The following is a 22,110-nucleotide window of genomic DNA, read 5'->3' as shown; positions in this document are numbered from 1 at the left end:
GACACCCCAGCTTCAGTAAAACACAAAAAGGGGTCTCTACAAGGCTTGAAGCTCTGAGATCCTTCTGGCCAAAAACATAGCTACTAAGAAAACCATTTTCAAAATAAGATCCTTAAGAGTAGCTTTGAGTAGGGGTTCAAAAAAGGATTTATTTTTTTTTTTGGGGGGGGGGGGGGGGGGGGAGTTAAGTGTCTTATGAAAGAGATTAAGGTTCCATTCAGGATAGACCTGTCTAGATGGAGGCCTAAGGTGACTGACACCCTCTCAAACAACACCTGAATGTGTTGCCAAAGACGACTATTGGACACAACCACAAACAAGCCAGAGCTGCTACCTGAACACTGAGGGAAGACCTTTCTTAAGCCCTTCTTGAAGAAATGCTAAAACTTGTTGAAGTGAAACTTCATATAAGGTTTCTTTCTGAACACCAAGATTCAAAGGTTCTCCATACTCAAGCGTATGTCCTAAAAGTAGATATTTTTCAGGCCTGCAGAAGAGTAACAATGCCTTCTTCCAAGTAACCTTTCTTCCTTAGGCATGACCTTTCAAAAGCCATGCCATAAGACCAAAAAGAAAGGGATCATCCATTGGAATTAGACCATCAATCAGGCAGCCTCTGTAAAACTGGGTAGCGACAGTGAAGCGTCAGTCTTCAACCACATCAGAAATGCATACCAAAGACATCATGGTCAATCCAGAGCTACAAGAATCATTTCCCCTGGATGACAAGGTTCCAAGGAGGAAAAAGATACATATAAGTGGTCTGATTGCCACTGTTGTAGAAGAGCATTCAGACTCTCCACATTGGAGTCCTTCCAAAGGTTAAGAATTTGCAGACGAGCATTCCTCCTGAATACCATTAGATCTATCTCTGGGACTCCAACAGTAAACAGATGAGACGCTTTTTGTCAATAACTGCCACTTCCCCAGATCCAGAGAAAGTTTGCTGAGAAAATCCGCTTGAGTATTCGAAGTTAATGCAATAGGAACTGCCGAAATTAGAAGAATGTGGGCCTCGGGCCAGCATAAAAGAATCTCTGCTTCTGTGGCTAGATGAACACTCTTGGCTCCACACTGCCTGATGACATAGGAAACCGCTGTCATTGTTTGAAAGAATCTTCACTGGCTTCCATGAAATATGAGCAAAAGAAAGGCTTTTCAAATGGCTCTGGGCTCTAGACAATTGATGTACCAAGAGGCTTAAACTGGAGACCATCGGCCTTGGACTGATTAAAGCAAAGAGATCCACAGCCCATTAAACAGGCAACTGCTGTGACTACAAACCAATCTTGAATAGTCAGGGGAAAGCTGCACTGAATCCACTAGTTAAGGCTGAGTTTGGCTTGGAGAGTACAAGAGAGATGGAAACAAAACAGCTAAATAGGGTAAGCTTCCTGGTAGGTGATCTAGAATTTTTAAGCTCATGTATCCTTCTTTTAAAGGAGTTTGTTTAAAAAAGATGCTTCAACAATGTTTTTCCTACATGGTGGTTTCAATTTGAACACTCTTCCTGAGGTTATTGGATTTGCATTTCACAATCCAAGACTTATTTTTCTGATAAATGAAGCCCTTGTTTAAATTCTTTAGCTTCTTCTAAATGTATTTTTATTTTAATCTTTGTAAACCACTTCAGGACCTTTTTAAGGGCAGACATTCTATATAATAAAACGCACCTCCAACATTCTGAAGCTGACAGCACGGCTGAGGCATTCCTACTCTCTGTATCCATCTCCTGAATTGACATACTACTACTAAACATTTCTAGAGCGCTACTAGGGTTACGCAGCGCTGTACAATTTAACAAAGAGAGACAGTCCCTGCTCAAAGAGCTTACAATCTAATAGACAAGTGAACGGTCGGTCCGATAGGGGCAGTCAAATTGGGGCAGTCTGGATTCACTGAACGGTAAGGGTTAGGTGCCGAACGCAGCATTGAAGAAGTGGGCTTTAAGCAAAGACTTGAAGACGGGCAGGGAGGGGGCTTGGCGTAAGGGCTCAGGAAGGTTGTTCCAAGCATAGGGTGAGGCGAGGCAGAATGAGCGGAGCCTGGAGTTGGCGGTGGTGGAGAAGGGTACTGAGAGGAGGGATTTATCCTGTGAACGGAGGTTACGGGCGGGAACGTAAGGGGAGATGAGGGTAGAAAGATAGTGAGGGGCAGCAGACTGAGTGCATTTGTAGGTAAGAAGGAGAAGCTTGAATTGAATGCGGTATCTGATCGGAAGCCAGTGAAGTGACTTGAGGAGAGGGGTGATATGAGTATATCGGTTCTGGCGGAATATGAGACGTGCAGCACAGTTCTGAACAGATTGAAGGGGGGATAGATGGCTAAGTGGGAGGCCGGTGAGGAGTAAGTTGCAGTAGTCCAGGCGAGAGGTAATGAGAGCGTGGACGAGAGTTCGGGTGGTGTGTTCAGAGAGGAAAGGGCGAATTTTGCTGATGTTAAAGATGAAGAAGCGACAGGTCTTGGCTATCTGCTGGATATGCGCAGAGAAGGAGAGAGAGGAGTCAAAGATGACTCCGAGGTTGCGGGCAGATGAGACGGGGAGGATGAGAGTGTTATCAACTGAGATAGAAAGTGGAGGAAGAGGAGAAGTGGGTTTTGGTGGAAAGACGATAAGCTCGGTCTTGGACATGTTCACGTCTTGGACATCACGTACTTCCGGGTTCGTCACAAGCAAAGTGACCAACCACACAAGGTTTCTCGGCTTTAGAATGTTGGAGGTGCACTCTATTAAATAGGATTGGTCAGTTCCTTGAAGCACAGCCAGAGCTCAGCGTCCTGCACAGTAACGCTCAGACACCAGAGAGAGAGGGGGGGAGGGCCTGACACCAGAGGCGGGGGGGAGGTATCTGTCTCACACACACACTCTCTCTCTCACAGTCAATGTCTTTCTCTCTCTCACACACTGTCTCACACTGTATCACATTCACTCTCTTGGTCTCATACACTCAGTCTCACAGAGAGTCTGTGTCTAACACACACTCTCTCTCTCACACACACTGTATCTGTGTGAAACACACTCTCACACTGTGTCTCACATACGCACTTGCACACACTCTCATTCTCACACACATACACACTCTCTCTCTCTCTCTCACACACACTCACACATTCACTCTCTCTCTCACACACACAGTCACTCTCACAAACACTCTCTCAAACATACACACTCTGAGGAAAACCTTGCTAGCACCCGTTTCATTTGTGTCAGAAACGGGCCTTTTTAACTAGTAGTATATAAGACTAATGAGTAGAACAGAATAGAGAAGGGACAGCTGAAGTGGTCTGATGTGGAATCTGGCCCATGAAAGAACGTCCAAGGTAGAGGCCATTGTGCCCAGAATGTGAACATAGTCCCAGACCCTGGGACACGGAGAGGAATCTTTTGCTGATGAGCACATCTCAATCTTTAAAAAATATTAAATAAAATAATTTTTTTTCTTTTCTACCTTTGTCTGAGCACTTTATTTTTCTGACTGGGCTGGTCCCACTCTCTTCCACTTTCCATGTGTCAGTCTTTTCAATTATTTTACAGGTTGGCTTTTCCATTTCTTCTCTTGTTGTCTTCCTTTCCCATTCAATCACCAAGAAGCCCCACTCACCTTCTGCTCTGTTCCCTTTCCCCCTACCCCTAGTCACATCCATCTTCTGCTCCCTCTCCCTCCCCCACCAAGTCCCACTCATTTTCTTCTCTGTTCCCCTTACCCCCCCCAACCCCCTAGTCCCATCCATCTTCTGCTCCATCTCCCTCCCTCCCACCTAGTCCCATCCATCTTCTGCTCCATCTCCCTCCTCTCTCACCATGTCCCATCCATCTTCTGCTCCATCTCCCTCCCCTCCCACCATGTCCCATCCATCTTCTGCTCCTCCATCTCTCTCTTACTCCCCCCCCCCCCCCGCTCTCATTTTGTTTAATACTTCCCGCCCAGGCCTGCCCCTGTCTCTCTTGATCTCCTTCGAGCCCCCCACCTGCCCCCACAGCACTGGAGTCTTCCAATGGCACTCTGTATCGCCCCCCCCCCCCCCCGAGCCACTGGCAGTCTCAGCGAAAGCAGCACGCATGCTGCTTTAGACCTGCCACGGAGGCCCTTCTCTCTCCTACAGTTTCCCGTCTATGCGGGAACAGGAAGTTAAAGGAGAAAGAAAGGCTTCTGGGGGCAGGTCTAAAGCAGCGTACATGCTGCTTTCTTGCAGAGGCTTCCGGCAGCTCGGGGGATTGGAGAATGGTGTGGCAGCTCAGCTAAAAAAAAACAACTACACCCATGCATAAATTGATAATGTTCTCCAAGGATTTCAAATCACAGAAAACCTCTGTGGGGAGGTCAAATGGGAATATAAAAGTATGTTTCCTTGAGATCAAAGGAGGTCAGAAACTCTCCCCTCTGGACCGAAGCTATTACAGATTCTAATGTTCCCATTGTGAAATGTTGAATCTTTAACACTCTGTTGACTCTTTTGAAGTCTAACCCAGGTGGAAGGAATCTCCTTTCTTTCGAATTACAAAGTAAATGGAATAACTTCCCTTTCCCCAATTGCATCTGGAGACAGGCTCTACTGTGTTTAAATGAAGGAGCGTCTGCAAGGTGTCTTGGACTGCTTGACAGTTGGCTGGAGCTTTGCATGGAAATTCCAAAAATAAAATCTGAAATGCAACGGGAGAACTCCAGTTTGTAACCCTGCTTTATTATTTCCAAGATTCATTGCTCAGAGGTAATTTTGGTCTACTCCTCATAGAAGCTGGAGAAGCATCCTGCTATTGTGAAACCCAAGGAATGAACTGAGACCCCATCATTAGGAGGTACGGGGAGGCATTGATTGGAGTTTGAAGTCAAGCTCTGTCAGCACGAAAGAAGGCTGGTTTTGTGGAAGTTGGAATGCCTGGTCTGTAGTACTCTGCTTCACAAAACGTATGACGGGCCTGAGAAGATTTAAAAGAATCTTTAAGCTTGTCCTCTGGCGATCTGAGACTTGGAGGTGGGATCTTCTCCAACAGAAGTTTACTTCTAAAAGGCAGCTAAATGTGACTTAGAAGCCACATCAGCAGCCCAGCGCCTAAACCAGAGCCATCTTCTAGCTAAGCGTATCAAGAACTGGCCAGTGACAACCAGATCTAGATGGTGTAGCAGAATAAGGCTGGTTTATACCATTGTGCACTATTGGTGGCAAGCTGTGTGGAACTTCAACCAGCTGGCTGATTTAACCATTAGGATATTCCTCTACAATGAAGTAGTTCTGTAATACCATTAGCTGTCCAATACAATTAAAAGATGCGAAGGTGCAACTGATGCTTTTAGACAAACTACAGCATACAGCAAGTGGTGCCAATCAGATACAGTGGTAACTGGAGCTGGTATACAATAGTTTTGGCCAGTCTCAAGTATGCAATACAAGGGAGAATAGCTGCTGTGGAAGCCAGCACAGCTAACCTTTAGCACTGTAGCATATGTTTAGCTGTCTCAGCCATGCAATAAACTGCTTGGCAAGGCAAGCAACATGGGAGAGAAGTAAAACATGCCCCATTTGAAACAGGGCTGAGTTTCACAGCTTATAATATTAGACACAAACCAGCCTTGAATCTGTGACCTTCAGGTTGGAAGCTAGCCACCTTCCAATTTAAACTATTCTGCCTCTCAAAGCACTAACACTGCACCTGGAAAAAATCCAACCATGGTAGCACTGAGGTTCCCACTCTTCCATGGTTAACATGGAGACCAGTAGAGACATGGGAACAATGCACTGGTCTCAGAAAAAAACTCAAGATGTTAAACTTCTCACAGAAACATGAAGCCAATAAAACTAAGCTCGACTCTATACTAAACTTCTTTGTAAAGATGCTGAAAGAAAAGAGTACCTGTACTGCCAATATAGAGTTCTGTTAACAAAAAGAAATTTCCACAAATGAAGTGAGGGAAACTGTCAGGGTGGTTTTCTTTGTGGGGTTTTTTTTTTTTTTAAGTAAATAACTGCCCTCTGTCAAAAAACTGAGGGGATTCAAGCTCTCTAAATGAAAGGTATATAAATGTATGGGAACGTTAAATAGGTACTTTCAGAGGACCCAACACATATGGATGCACTGCCCTGATGATGTATGCTGGCTCTCACACTGGGAACAGGATTTAATCAACTCTGCAACCGTAAGTAAAATCTGAATAACTTACCAAAGAGAAGAAACAAGTGATTTCTGGTTCCCCGGCACAAAGCACTACAGTAAATAAAGTCTCTAAAATGAGAAACCGCAAGCTCTTTTTTTTTTATAGAGGCTGGAGAAGCCATGGAAGGGAGAGTTGGTGGGGAGGTTGGGGGGGGGGAGGACCCAGCACCACCAGGTTTACACCCAAAAGGCCAATATGTAAAGCCTTTGTCCCAGAAGCTCAACTGAAACCTCAGAAAGGAAACTGGAGCATACCACAGGAACCTGAGACAGAGCTGAACAGCGAGGTTCTACCGCCTGCTGGAGACAGATGAATCTAGTGCACAGCAGCCTTGTGTAGCTAAGTTCTAATTTTGCTCTCTATCTCCACCTGCTGGTAGGATGGGCAAAACCCACATGCATGGACTAATCCTTTGGAGACAGTTTAGTATGTTCTATGCTACACTACTTTTTCCTTAAGGAATGCCTATCTTCCTTGGCCATAAATTTTAGGTAGGCTTCTGACCTTATTACTTACATTCTTATAACTGATAAGTCCACCACTTGCAAGTAAATCTCTCACTATGATATCATGTGTACTACGAGGAAAAGACTTCAGATACTCGGTCCTTACTGTTACTTGTCACACAGTGGACTGCGTCGCTCAGTGTTTACTTTTGAAATTTAACTTTTCTTTTGTAAATCAGCTGGCGAGCATCCTCATAAGTCAAAAACACCTCATTTTTCCGCTCATTATTCAAAACTTGTTTTATATAATTTTCACTTATTAGGTTTCATATTTTGTAATAAGAATGAACTGGTACTTAGCTGCTGTTTGCTCTGGAACTAACCAGTCCAGACATCTCCTGAGACCTTTGTTTCAGAAAGAGAAGCGCAGGTGCTGGCTGTGGATAGCCCCCTATCACCTTTTTCCATCCAACCCCATACTATAACACTTCTTGCAAGCCTCTGACTTCCTGCCTGGGGCAGAAGATGCCGAAGTAAACTAGTGTTTCCCCCTTCCATGTAGATGGGTTATTTGTGAGAAGGCTACTGGTGGTACACTATACTTATCTGTGCTATAGACTTTGCTTCTCACTTTTTGATGATATATAGGTTTTTCTATTCTGTTTTTGAAGGAATGGAAAGAGCTTTGCTCCCATGTGCTGGTGATTCATTCTACTCTACCTGCATTTGTGATTGCTGTAAGATGTTAATATATATATATATATATATATATATATATATATATATATATATATATATATATATAGTAAAAGGAAGTTGTGTTTTACTGATTTACTACCACGTATTCATTAATGAACTTATAAAACGAATAAAGAATGTGGTGATCAAATTTACACAGGACATTATTCAAAGTAGTTGAAACAGAAGTAGACTCTGAAGAACTGCAAGAGTATCCTGCTAGACTAGGGAACAAGGCATCAAAATGGTAGGTAAAATGTATTGTGCATTAAGTGCAATGCAATATACACAAGAAAAAAATAGTTCTAATTATATGTACACAGTGCAGACGTGCATGTGGGCAGTTAAGAGCTTATTGTGAACAATACAGTGGAATCCGTTTGCCTTTTTTGCAGATGATACCAAGATTTCAAAGGGAGTGGAAAACATGAAAAAAGATCTGTGAGAGGCTGATATGCACAGACAGGGAGAGGAGCCTTGGGGTAATGGTATCTGAGGGTCTGAAAGCGCCAAAACAGTGTGACAAGGCACTGGCTGTAGCCACAAGGATGCTAGGCTGCATAGAGAGAGGCCTAACCAGCAGAAGGGAGGTGTTGATTCCCCTGTACAAGTAACTGGTAGACCCCGCTTGGAGTACTGTGTTCAGTTTGAGGCGTATCTTGCTAAGCATGTAAAAAGACTTGAAGCGGTCCAGAGGAAGGAAGGTGACAAAAATGGAAGTGGGCTTATGCCAAAAGACGTATGAGGGAGAGGAGGGACGGGATGATACAGATGTTTAAAATACTTGAAAGGTATTGGTAAAAAAAAAAAATCTTTTCTAGAGAAGCGAAAATGGTAAAATTAGAGGACACGAATTGAGTTTGAAGGGTGGTAGACTCAGGACTAATGTCTGGAAATTCTTTTTCACAGAGAAGGTCGTTGATGCCTAGAATGCCCTCCCCAAGGGAGGTACGTGCTGAGGACAAAAACAGTGACGGAAGCAGCCTAGGAGGTAAAGTAATGAGCTGTGAACCAGGGGAAGTAGGATTCAGAGCCTACTTCTCCAGTAGATTCCTTGTAATTTGCCCATTGTGATGCTGGGCAAATTACTACCTCCCACTGCCACGCACCCACTCAGACAAAGTTCTTTGAGGCAGAGGACTTACTGTACCTATAAAACAAACTGCTCTGAGCTAAAATTGGAAAGGTAATGGAGAAATACAAATTATTATAATTCCATAATTACTTGGTGGAAATCAAGCAAACCACAAAGGCTATTAGAATTGCATTAAGTATGAATCTACAAAAAGAAAAAAAAGGTTTTTTCTCCAAAAGTACTGCAGTAAGCTTATATTTAGAAGCCAAAATGAATTAATGCAAAAAAAGATACTAGCAAACACTTGCTAGATTCTTAATATATCCTGAACATACGCACAGGACATATCTGTTCACTATGGTACATATGTGCAGGAAATACATGAATATCATAAAAGGAAGTTTCTATTTCAAGTTGCTGGAGATTCACGTGAAGCTAAACATGATCTAATGCTTCAGAGTCAGGAAATGTATTACCTCGGCTCTCCTTCTTGTTCAGGCACTTCCTCCTCTTCCTCTTCACTTCCACTGTACTCATACTCCGTTTCATCTACACAGAAAGTGAGATATTCATTACTTTTCATAGACCTGCAGGCTTTACCTCAAACTTGCCTTTGAAGAGTGAAACAAAGCCAGTTATACTGCACAAGGAATTTCAGGGGTCCTTTTACTAAAGTGTGCTGAAAAATGGCTTGCGGTAGTGTAGGCACGGGTTTTGGGTGCGCGCCGATCCATTTCTTAGCGCACCTGTAAAAAAATATATATATTTTTTTGCCGAAAATGGACACAGAGCAAAATCAAAATTGCTGCGCATCCATTTTGAGTCTGAGACCTTATCACCAGCCATTCGCCTAGCAGTAAAGAATCCGGGCGGTAATGACCTATGAGCGTCAAATGCCACTTGGCGTGGTCCATTACGCACGCCTGAAAATAAAAATATTTTTCAGCCGCATATATCAGACGCGCCAAAAATGGAATTAGCATACAAGCCACGTGGTAGTCGGGCAGTAACACCCACTGAAGGTGATCTCTCCACAGGAGAACCAAAGATAAACCGACATATAGCGTGTGACAGAGATAGGTGCAGCGGCGTATCGCATACGATACCTCTGTTAACAGTTAACTGACTGTGAATCATCTGATTTATAAGGTATTTTGCATCAAAAATCAATAGACCCCTGAAGCAGGTCTTCACGGTCAAAACACGTTACGTGTCGGGTTGTTTTTATTCATTTGAATAAAGACCTTGTTTAGGAAGACACCAACTGTGAAAGGACTTTTATTGGATCCACTGTTTGTACGTTTATAGTTGGGCAGTAACTCCATTTTGGTGCGCAGCTTAGTAAAAGAGCCCCTCTGTTAATAAGCCCCTTGAAAAGATGGTAGATCCTCAAGCTGGGTGCCTCACATACAAGATCAAATCTGATACAAGCTGTGAGGACCATTAAGAGGGAGCTTATTACCTTATAGCTCCCTTGCTATGGTTAGTTTTAGTTCTGTGATGTTTTCCCACCTCTCACCTGTGTGCATGCTATGTTTTTCAGTCACACTGTCAACAGACAATAAGGCTCAAAAAATCGTAGAATGGTTTGGGATGGAAGCTAAACAAAGAATCAGACACTAACAAGTCAGTATTCGTGAAGTTGTCTGTATGCTGCAAATTCAATCCTAACAAAGCTTAGCACCAACTGATCTTCAAAAACTCTATTTTAAGCAATTGCAAAAAAAAAAAAAATGTGGGAGTACCTACGAAGACCCTGTAGATTTGAATTATGTTCCCTTTTCTCTCTCTCATTTTTTTAAAGAAAAGATAAATCTTTCCATTGCTTCAGATCAATGTTAACCATTGCATGCTATGGGCTAGTACTGATGAAATGTTCCAAATAAAAATGGAGCTACGTCAGCTGATTTAAAAATGTCAATGAAAAAACAAAGATACGGTTATCTGTTTCACCCACACTGGCTAAGGACAATAAGAACTCAAAAAATACAGAGCGAGTGTGTGTGTACCCCACTACGCTAGCTGGTAAAAATATTAGGATTTTAAATTTTCATACGGGATACAACACGTTCAGTTAGTGATCTCAAAATCTGAACCCAAACTATTCCTGAATCAAGTTAAGAATTTTTTTCTTTCAGATCAATGGGCAATAGATACCAGAATAAAAAGGCAACAGTCCTACACAAACTGTATGGCCTAAAACTGAAGTCACATTGACATGGTAAGATAGACTGATTTCACCAGTTAATTTTTCTTGCTCACTTATGAGCAAACAATGAAACACCTACATACTGTAACAGGCAAGTGAAATTTTCAGGACCATTAACTATTAATAAGGTTGGATAAAAAATGGTTACATTGAGAAAACATTATGCCACGTACCTTTTTCTCCTCTCTTCTTCCTGGTTCTATCTATATGGTCTTTAAGTTGGATTCGAACTTGCCTCTCATTTGGCTGATCCCTGATGAAAGGGTGTTTTAAAAGCTGCTCCGTAGGAGGCCGCTGCGTGTAGTTTTTCACCAGGCAGCCTTCTATAAAACTAAAAAACTTCTTTGACCTAAACGGATTGGCAAAAATTAAAAGTATTAAAGTAGGCCCTTAACACACACATTTCTTCTAAATTACCTACACTATAAGGGCTAGATTCTATATATCATGCCTCAGTTTCCACGCAAAAATCAAAGTGTATTCTATAAAGTACACTTTAATTTAGTTGTAGTCAATTACGCCAACTAAAACATGGTATAAATCCTGATATCTAAATTAGGTGCAGAGCAGGTGTATTCTATAACAATGCTTACAGATTTTAGAAATATCCAAGACCTGCCCATTCCACTTTTCAACTATGCGACTTAGAATTTACACGCACCACGTTACAGAATACGAATAGCAAATAGTGTGTATACATTCTAATTTATGCCAATTAGTGCTAATTGCTTGTTATCCAATTATCACCGTTGATTTAGCTTGCTAACTAAGTTATACGCATTGCTATGGAATACGCTTTAATTTCCACACAGAAATCGAGGCACGATAAATACAATCCCAGGGGTAAATGGAGAAAGATATTGCACTGACAGAGCCATGCTAATCAACTTGTGTTTTCAAATATATCAGTTGTTAATTAGAACCGATTACAAAAACATTACTTTTCATAGCTTTATCCTATTCCTCAATCTCCTGGATTGAAAGTTCCTCCTATTTCTCCACCTATACCATTCCTGGTCTGAAGCAAACAGGCATCAAAGTGTGTTCGAGATGTGTCTCTTATACTCTTGAGGAACAGAACTATGAATACAGGGTAGGAAATTTGGTCTGGTGATTTTTTAACATTGTATCCTTGTTTTTAAAAATCAGCAGACTTTCTTTTAAAGGAAAAGAAATGCATTAAACTAAAAGCAGATCTAACTGCGAACTTGGAGATAATTGTATTTCTAACATGAGATATAAATGTGAGAAATAAACCATAAATGTATTTCCAGTGATATTAAAGGGTAGTGTTGTACCTTTCAAAAATCAAACTTCCTCTACAGAATGTATGAATTATTTCCACTCAAACTGCAGACCTCAATATCTGTTGCTTATAAACGTTTTTCCATTTAAAAATAAAACAGAAGGAAAAGACCCCAAAAGGCCCTTGGAGCTCAAGTGAACTTATCACTGACATTTTTAGCACTCACCGGGCCATTATGCCATCATAGGCCAAAAACCTCCTTAAAATTTTTTACTTTTTCATCTTCAAAATTATTAACGATACCAAACTCTGGGCCCTGTTTACTAAGACACATTATAGGAGCGTTAGCGTCTAACACACGTTAACCATGTACTCGCATTAACCATGTACACACCTACAATATCCCTATAGGCACCTACATGGTTAATTGTAGATGCGTTAAAAATGCTAATGTGCCTTAGTAAACAGGGCCCTCTGTATCCATAAAAATGGAAACCTTGGACAAAAAAATTTTAAATCATTAGAGCAACTTAGGTAGACTTATGTGGTCCAACCCCACTTTAGTCAGATCCTTCTCAAACTGCCGACGGGGACCCGTTTTGCCCACCGGTTTTGTCAAGGGAGAAAACAGGGCACTCATCTTTTCAAGGATAAAATTACAGCAAGGTTTTGCACTGTGTAATTTCACAGCGCACGTTTGTGGAATGGTTTACCCAACTCAGTTAAAGCTACCTCCGAACAACAGGCTTTCAGAGTATCACTGAAGACCGCTTTATTCAGGAAAGCTTACGCTACAGCCCCGCACTGCTTTAGTACTGACCTGTTACTGTTATGTGGCCGTATTGCATTCTTTGTCACCTTTCTCTCTTCTTTCTCTCTGTCTTTTCCTCACCGACTGCCTCAACCTTAATGTATCTGTTTGTTTATTACTAGATTGATGTGTCTTTCTATACTGATGTTAGCCTTTTTGAATTCATGTAAGCCACATTGAGCCTGCACAAGGGCGGGAAAGTGTAGGATATAAATGCTATAAATAAATAAATATCACTAATTTTGACCTATGATGACATAATGGCTCAATGAGTGCTAAAAATGTATCGGTGACAAGTTCACTTGAGCACCAAGGGTCTTTAGAGGTCTTTTCCTCCTGTTTTATTTTTAAATGCAAAAATGTTTATATGCAACAGAATTTGAGGTCTGCAGTTTATTGAACAGTAGTGTTGTACCTTTAACAACAGTGTTCTTCAAGAGTTGAATATAATCATACCCAACACATGGTGTTGATACTTAAAATTGTGTAAAGTCTGGATATGCCAATGCCTCATACATGGTCATGCACATAAATCTTACAGGTAGGCTGTAATTTTTCAGGATACTACAGTGCCTTACAATGAATGAAACATAATCCACTACTAATTCCCCACAATAATTCATGTCACTTAAAAGACCAAGCCAACTAGTCCTACTTCACCCTGGCAATCAGCCCAGTAAATTCAAAACACACTGAGTAGGATTGAGGAACACAACACATGTCTCACTGCTTCAACTCTGCAGCAAGTCTCGCTTCCTCTCACAGAACTGAAAACATCTAAACAAAGAGATCTGTACATTCAATAGCAATTCTTCAGATGACTGCATCCTGCCTATATACTGTAGTAATTTAAGGAAAAACTAAAATCAAACCTTCTAATGCAAAAGGCAAAATGGTGCTGTTACTAGATACTTTATAGTCATCAAGAAGAATTATCACCGTTTCAAAGAGTCTTGCACTATTTATAGTAAAAGCTAATTGTAATAGTTCCTTTCAACTTAGGAAAAGTACAAAAAAAAAAGTCAATGGTGCCGTCCTGCTTCCAAATCCCTTTCAGACAAGTTATTTCAGCTGGGTCACTTAGGACTGAAGAACAAATATAGAACAGAAATGGCAATCCAGCTTTAGCAAGGGAAGTATGATCTTTGATTGCCTGAATTAGAGAACATGTGTACTGGATAAAGGGCCAAATTTTAAAAAGTTATGTTCTCATTTGGTCTTGTATTAATTGGCTGAAAATCGTATTTCAGAAGAGTAAAATTAACCTGAGTTCTTATAAACAAAATTGAGGCAAAATTAGCAGTTTAATGGCAAAAGCATCCTGTATTTAAAAAAAAAAAAAAAAAAGGACAGAAAACATCTCTATGGCATACCATTTCTTGGACTTTAACCGGGGAGGAGGGTTCCTGGGAATGAGGAACAGTGCCCTCATTGGATGCATATCACAAAGAGCTGTGGGGAGAAAAAAAACCATTATTGTTTCGTTGTTGAAGTGTTATCTGATTACTCTCACTTTCCTACTAAAGTGGTTCTTCATGTTAGTTTCTGTTTTCCTCCCACTCTGATCACTAATAATCAAGCAAAAAGTGACTCCTATCAATAGCAAGCAGCTTCTTTACAAAGTCATCATGCTTTAATATCAATGTACATAGTCTACTTCCAAACATAAAACTTGAAACAGAATATAACAGAAAACCAAGTAGGCAGACTCTGATTGGTTTAACGCTTTCACACATGTTTTTTTCAACTGAAGTAAAAACAATGCAGATAGATGATATGTCTGGAATAGCCTTCCTGAATGGATGCATCATGTTCTCTTCCTTCATTCAAATCCCTACATCCATTCTGAGGCTGTTGTAAAAATGTATATCCTGGCTCTCCCTGATCATAACCTTCTTGACTTAATCAGTACTGTAAGACCCAGAGAACTTTCATATTCAAGTGTACAGCGCTGCGTACGTCTAGTAGTGCTTTAGAACTAAGTAGTAGTAAGTAGTAGTTTGTTGATTTGAAGGGACGTGTGTGTGCTGTATAGCATGTCTTGCAACATTACATAATCAATTAGTGGTAATATGTCCTTAATTAGTGGTAATATGTCCTTAACAGACCTCACTTACTGTGTAGTTTGGGTAAGAGGAACGTGAAAGGAAGCAGTAGGTTAGAGAATGACACGGTGACGGGGGACCCGCAGTAACTACAGGTACAGGAATAGAGCCTGAGATGATAGGGTGGGGACAGATCCCACGGGGACAAACTTTGTCCCCCCCCCCCCCCCCGTGTCATTCTCTACTTTGAAGCCTGTTAATAAACTGGACCGTTATTTTCATGTTTGAGTGATACAGACAACGATATTTTGACATTTTGGAAAAACAAGCAAACATGCTGGCCACAACTGGCAAAATATAAATGGGGGACCCTGTATACTTTTGCTACTAGCTCATCTTCTGAGAAGACATTCTATTGCAAGAAGAACTGTGGAAGATAGGAGAGCTAGACTGAATCCCGAGACTGTTGATGACTTATTCATCCACAGATTAAACAAATCATAACGGTGCTTCATAGGGTATATATTTCTCCTCCACTAGGGCATACAAAACAGGTTGTATTTTGTACCCCTGGACATTTTAACAGAGTGGATTAGGATTCCTTGGGGTAGTAGAAGTAAGCTATTGATGGGGTTAGAAGGGTAGAGGGTGGTGGGGTTATTATAATTGCTCATTGTTATTATTCTTTTCCATTTGTAATTTATAAACACTTGCACAGTATATTGTTCCTTTTTATTCTTTAAATAAAAAGATTTAAATATAAAATCATAAGTGTTTGAGGCTTCTGCAGATGAGGTCAGAGCCCACGGGGATAGGGCGAGGACGGAGACAGAACCCACAGAGACTGGGTGGGGACAAACTTTGTCCCCATGTCATTCTCTAATGTAGGTTCCAACCCACAAACAGCATCTCAAAATACATGAGAGATGCATTAAAAATAAGACATTTTAAATTGCAATAAACCATTAAAAAGACAAATACTGAAAAAAATGGGGGGGGGGGGGGGGGGGGGAGACATTAAACCAGTAGTTCCCAAACCTGGTCCTGGAGGCACCCCAGTCAGACAAGTTTTCAGGATACCCACAATGAATATTCATGAGAGTGATCTGCATGTACTGCCTCCACTGCATGTAAATCTCTCATGAATGTTAATTGTGGGTAACCTGAAAACCTGACTGGCTGGAGGTGCCTCCGGGACCATTTTTGGGAACCACTGCATTAAACATTTTACTTGCCTCTCAATTTCCTGCTAAAATGGTAAAGAAGTCCAAGGGAAGAACTGTTCAGAATGTGGGGAAAATGTTACCCTCCTCATATCAATATGACAACATAATTATTCTACATCTGTTGAATTTTAGTTTTCACAGGAACAAGATTGGTAACAGCTGCACATATCTGGCATTATGCAGGCAGCTGTTTCACAAATTGTGCCATACAGATGCGCCAAAGCCTCCAACACAAAAATGCACCCATTTCTTAAGACAATGGTGTTTTAAAGTGTATCATGAGGAAGGTCTTCCATGTTAAATCTGCATAGTGGAAAGAGCAAGCAAATCACTTACGGGGAGCGCCTTCTGCCATTTCAATAGCTGTAATACCACACGACCAAAGGTCACTCTGAAAAAACAGGCCAAGCATTAGAAATAACCATTATTATGGACACATACAATATTGGTCAAAAACAGCACAGTAGTTTCATGGCCTCCAGTTACCATTCATTATAGAAACATTTTCTATTTGGCTAATTTTTGTTTACCATATTCTGTTTATATGATAAATCCAAACTTTTTCCAGTTGGTGAGTTAAATGATATCTATCACTGCTTCTCTCTTTAATAATGGATTGGATGACATCTCATTACTTAAAATTAAATAGAACAAAACTCCTATTAAGTGGGTTCTAAATCCGGTTATAATATGGATTTAAACTTCAACACAAATGGCGATAATTACAAGTTAGACCGTTCTGTGAAACTTCTAGGTTATCGTCTTAGATGATATGCTATCTCTGGAGCATCAGATCAATTCTCTTTTAAATAGCACTTTCTATACCATGAGGAAACTAAGCACTATTAAGAAATATCTACATGCAGATCAATTTCAGATTGTAGACCAATCTAATTTTAAGCCAATTGGAATATTAATAATATAGTTTAGCTGGATCACTTCAAACAACTGCTCAAACAAATCCAAATAATTCAGAATGTGGCCGTACGGCTTTTTTTTTCTCTCTGAAGAAAGACTGGAACACTCCCTATTTTTGTAAGCTACACTAGCTTTAAAAATAGAGGCCAGAATTTTGATTAAATTGGGTTGCTTGATTTTTTTAAAATCATATGTGTCCTAATTCCTACATATGGGGCCCTTTTACTAAGTAGGAAGTGAGCCCACCGCAGGTTTACCGCACGGCAATCTGGAACTACCGCCAGCCCAATGCGGGTGGAGTAGTTCCACCCCTAGAATGCGGCATTTCCGGTGCTAGCGGAAATATTTGAAAAATATTTCTGCAGGGAGTTATCTGGTGGTATCGGGCAGTGCCATGCGCTGGACGGTTACCACCGGGTTAGCATGGGGCCCCTTATCACCCCCTCAATGGGTGGCGGTGCTCCCCCTCCCCTGAATTGCCACATTGTAAGTGCAATCTTACCGTACAGTCATTTCATTTTTCTGCCTTTTTACCCGCTGTGGTAAAAAGAGCCTCAGCATGCGGCAAAAACAGCCACCACCGCTAACACAGGGCCCCTATATGATCTCCCAGGTCACTTTTACAGCATCAGAAATATATTATCACTATCTTTCCCTAGTCCTAGAGGGATAATTCTGAAGAAAATGTTCACTTGTTTGCATGCCAAGCAACCTGACACTTAAAAAAGGGGTTAAAAGCAATGCTATTCTGAAAAATATGTTTTAAGAAAGCAATTGTATCCTATTCATTCTATTAAAAGGATGTTTATTTATGTATCACTGTGTAACCTCCTAGATATTTAATCTAGTCATCGTAATGTGTAATCCGCTGTGAAATGCACTGTTAGCTTTAGTGGGCTATAAATTAACTAACTGTATATTATAAGCAGAATTAAAAAAGGAAACTTTTTTTTTTAATAGAGGAATCAGATTTAAGATTGGAAATGGAATGGACTAAGGGAAAAAGTTATCAATGTGGGCCTACCATTAAGACAGTTTGTTTGCCGCATGTTATTTCCCGCTCCAGAAAGTATTTTTCTATTTTCTAGAGCGGGGGCGCGGTGTACACGTGCCTAGAGGTAATAGACCATCACCACGCACTGCCCGATTACCACTGAGTTAGCGCATGAGCACTTACCGCCTTCTAAATAGGAAGCAGTAAGGACTCAGTCAGTAAATTGCCTCGTGCCAATATTTTTAATTAGCGCACAGCCATTTATAACTTCCATTTAAAATAATGGAAATTCCAGCTGTGGTAACAAGTGGCCTTGGCACGTGGCAATTTCAAGCACCCACACTAACGTAGGCCACTGTTTACCGCAGCTTTGTAAAAGGACCCCTAGTTACTAATTACCTAGGTTAACAGTAAAATAACATCTTAACAGTAGCCCGCTGATAACATCTCCCCTAAATGTATCAATTTCTTCATTTTATTTGCGGATGTCTGTTCTGAAAAAATAACCCACCAATTTACCAAATAAGGGTAAAGAAAAGTAGAAGATAGGAAACCTTTTTGCTTCTCAGCAGTTACTACTAAGCTTAAATGTACATGTTAACATTAATTTGTATATACATCCCATTTAAACAAGATCTAACGGAAACTTCCAATGACATCAACCAAAGTCTACATATCATGCATACATGGGCGGATGCATTTCAGCTGAAACTCAATGCAGAAAAAACCCAATGCCTAATACTCACCTCACAACATAACACGAACAAATTCACCACAATTAATACACCAAAACTGAATCTACCAATCTCGGACACCCTAAAAATTCTTGAAGTTACCATTGATCGACACCTAACACTTGAGAACCATGCGAAAAACACAACCAAGAAGATGTTCTACTCAATGTGGAAATTAAAAAAAAGAGTAAGACCTTTCTTCCCAAGGACCGTCTTCCGTAACCTGGTACAATCAATGGTACTTAGTGATCTAGACTACTGCAACGCACTCTATGCTGGCTGCAAAGAGCAAATAATCAAGAAACTTCAAACAGCCCAGAACACTGCAGCCAGACTCATATTCGGTAAAACAAAATATGAAAGCACTAAGCCCCTACGAGAAAAGCTACACTGGCTCCCACTTAAAGAACGTATCACGTTCAAAATATGCTCCCTAGTTCACAAAATCATTCACGGAGATGCCCCAGCCTACATGTCAGACCTGATAGACTTACCACCCAGGAATGCAAAAAATCATCCCGCACATTCCTTAATCTTCACTTCCCCAACTGTAAAGGTCTAAAATACAAACTAGCGCATACGTCAACCTTTTCGTACCTGAGCACACAACTCTGGAATGCGCTGCCACGCAACTTAAAAACGATTTATGAGCTAACTTCCGCAAACTACTGAAGACCCATCTCTTTAACAAGGTATACCATAAAGATCAACAAATGTGAACTCCTCCACATACATCCAGTATTGTCTTATAATCTCTGCTTGCTATACTACTATCATGTTTTATCATTATAATGTTAACCAAGATCCTTCTATAATACTAAATGTCTATTTTCTTATACATTTCCACCATCCATGTTGTACTATAAGCCACATTGAGCCTGCAAAGAGGTGGGAAAATGTGGGATACAAATGCAACAAATAAATAAAAAAATTGCAGCAGCTTTTAGGAACTGCACTAGCAGTTGAATAAAATATATATTTTATTTATCTAAAATTACTAAATTGCCCTGTTCAAGAACCACTGGTTAAAAAAAAATACTTAGAAAAAAGTCACACTTTGCAGACAAGCTCCAGATGGCGTGAAGCCCTCCCTAATTTACTGCCTTCACTGCAGAGAGATAATTTCTGCCTCAAAAGGCTACACTTTGCACAACATTGTCTCAATCAGGATGTGGTCTGTTATTTTAACAAGGCACTTAAAATTATTTTCCCCAAGAGCCCCTACAAGAAAAAGAATAATCTATATATAATAATCCTAATGTACACCAAATTGATCTTATTTGCATATAAAAGAGTTATCCTGAAAATCTGACTTGGAAAGGGTGGTCCCAGAAGACTAGATAACCAAAGGTCTGATTTAGCTAGGAAATGAAAAACTGGCATATGAACAGTCTATATTTACATTTACAAGGAACAGCCCTTTACCCTGTATAAATTTATCTTCTCCCCTCTCCCCTTCAGAAATCATGGTTTCATGAATACAAGCCTAAAATATATATCTATATACAGTGGGGTTTTTTTCTAGCAAAAGAGAGGTGCCGGTACTCAAATGCTAGGCCACCCACCCTTCAGGAGTGGGGTGATCACGGAGGGACCCACCCCATAATTGCAAAGCCACCTGCAATCAGTCACAGAATCTATGACAAGACAGAATTGGCGTGTAGATCTTGAGCTCTATCATTAAAACTTGGGTTCCATGGATCAATTTTAGCAGACAATGGAAAAGGTACCGGTACTCAGTATCCTCAAGTACCCCCTCAAAAAAAAAGCCCTGTTTTATAGATAAGATAGTAATTTGATTTTTAAATGGGAAAATATTTGCACTAACAGCATGCCTTGTAGTACTGGCCTTCTTTTCATTCATATTATACCGTCACACAACTTTGTTAATATTGATAAAGCACCACATTTAAGTGTCCTTTTATTAAGCTGCACTGAGAAATGGGCTTAGCACGCCCTTAATCGGCCTTTCCTGCACAATAAGATTTATTTCGATGTATTTTTCATTAATGGCTGTGCACTAATGTTAGCATATGGCCATTAAAAAACATTACTTCATGAGCACTTACCGCCACCTATTTAGCTGCTGGTAGGCTCGCACATTAACCTTGGGCTAACCAGTTAGCACACTGTAATGTGATTTGCCAACTGGATAGCGCAGCAACACTCAATCTCCGCCCCTCACATACCCCCTCAAAAAATTCCAACATATAATTACCATGCACTTAGTTTTGGAATGTGTGCATGCTAACGCAAAATGTTTTAGCACATTTATTTATTTATAACAAATATGCCCCACTTTATCCCAAACAAGTTCAGGTTCAATGTGGCTTACCTCAAACTTTAAAGCAAAGTACAATAGGGATTAAACAAAAGTAAAAGACAATGAGAGGTATATCATCATAGCAGCAAAATGACTCATTTCAAAACAACAAACTACCTAAGAGAATTAGAATGGTCAACAGAGTCAAGGAATTCACTAAGGTGCGCTGAAAAATGGCCTGCGGAAGTGTAGACGCGAGTTCTAGGCGTGCACATAATCATTTTTCAGCATAGCTGTTAAAAATGCCTTTTTAAAGTTTTTGCCGAAAATGGACATGCGACATGAAAATTACCGCACGTCCATTTTGGGTATGAGACCTTACCTCCAGCCACTGGACCTAGCGGTAACGTCTCACACGGTAACTGGGCAGTAATGGTCTACATGCCTAAAATACCAATTACCACTCGATTACCGCCAGTGCGCCAGAAAATAAAAATATTTTCTAGTGCGGGTAGCGGACACGTGTCAAGAATGAAATTACTTCAAGGCCCACACGGTAGCCGGGCGGTAACTCAAAAATTGATATGCGCTGGGCACGTGTAGGCACCTACGCAGCTTAGTAAAAGGGCCCCTAAATAAAAATGCTTTCAACAATTTACAAAATTTTAGGTAATCAGAAACATGCCTAATTGACTTTGGGAGGGAATTCCATTGCTTAGTAGCTTGGTCTGAGAAACTGGCATCATGAATTCATTTGAACGGGTATTCTTACAATTTGGAAAATGGAGAAGTAGATAGTCTCTCGACACAGGATGGACATTGAGTGATGGTAATTGCAGCAAGTGTTGCATATAATCAGGTAGAAGACCGAACAAAATTTGATAAGCAAGGGTGCACTGCTTAATGATGATTCTTGCATTTATAGGAAGCCAATGAACTTGATTAAAACAGGGGCTTTGCATACAAGATGGGCTGCAGAGTTCTGGGCTGTTTGAAGTTTTTTTGATACGAGAGATTTTCAAATCTGACTAAGGGAAAATTAGGTTCTTACCTTGGTAATTTTCTTTCCTTTAGTCATAGCAGATGAAGCCATTACGTATGGGTTGTCTATTAGATTGTAAGCTCTCTGAGCAGGGACTGTCTTTCTTCTATGTTTGTGCAGCGCTGCGTATGACTTGTAGCGCTATAGAAATGCTAAATAGTAGTGGTAGTAGTTGTGTCCATCAACCAGCAGGGGGAGATAGAGAGCACTC

At 40.6% G+C, this 22,110-nt stretch overlaps 1 protein-coding gene across 6 annotated transcripts in view; it reads right to left on the bottom strand.

The window, feature by feature from the left end:
* The window catches only part of MAP4K4 (mitogen-activated protein kinase kinase kinase kinase 4), a 400,740-nt gene that overhangs the window by 140,995 nt on the left and 237,635 nt on the right, over positions 1–22,110 (bottom strand). For all 6 annotated transcript variants that reach the window (XM_030201435.1, XM_030201438.1, XM_030201437.1 and 3 more), the window contains exons 8-11: positions 16,285–16,339; positions 14,051–14,129; positions 10,794–10,969; positions 8,888–8,960 (exon numbers count right to left, since the gene is read on the bottom strand). In XM_030201435.1, coding sequence (XP_030057295.1) covers positions 8,888–8,960; positions 10,794–10,969; positions 14,051–14,129; positions 16,285–16,339 — 383 coding nt within the window. The remainder of the gene's footprint in view (positions 1–8,887; positions 8,961–10,793; positions 10,970–14,050; positions 14,130–16,284; positions 16,340–22,110) is intronic.

This window comes from Microcaecilia unicolor, chromosome 4, assembly GCF_901765095.1.
Source record: "Microcaecilia unicolor chromosome 4, aMicUni1.1, whole genome shotgun sequence".
Classification (NCBI taxonomy): Eukaryota; Metazoa; Chordata; class Amphibia; order Gymnophiona; family Siphonopidae; genus Microcaecilia; species Microcaecilia unicolor.
The sequence above is the reverse complement of the archived record's forward strand: the minus strand, read 5'-3'. Positions and strand labels throughout refer to the sequence as shown.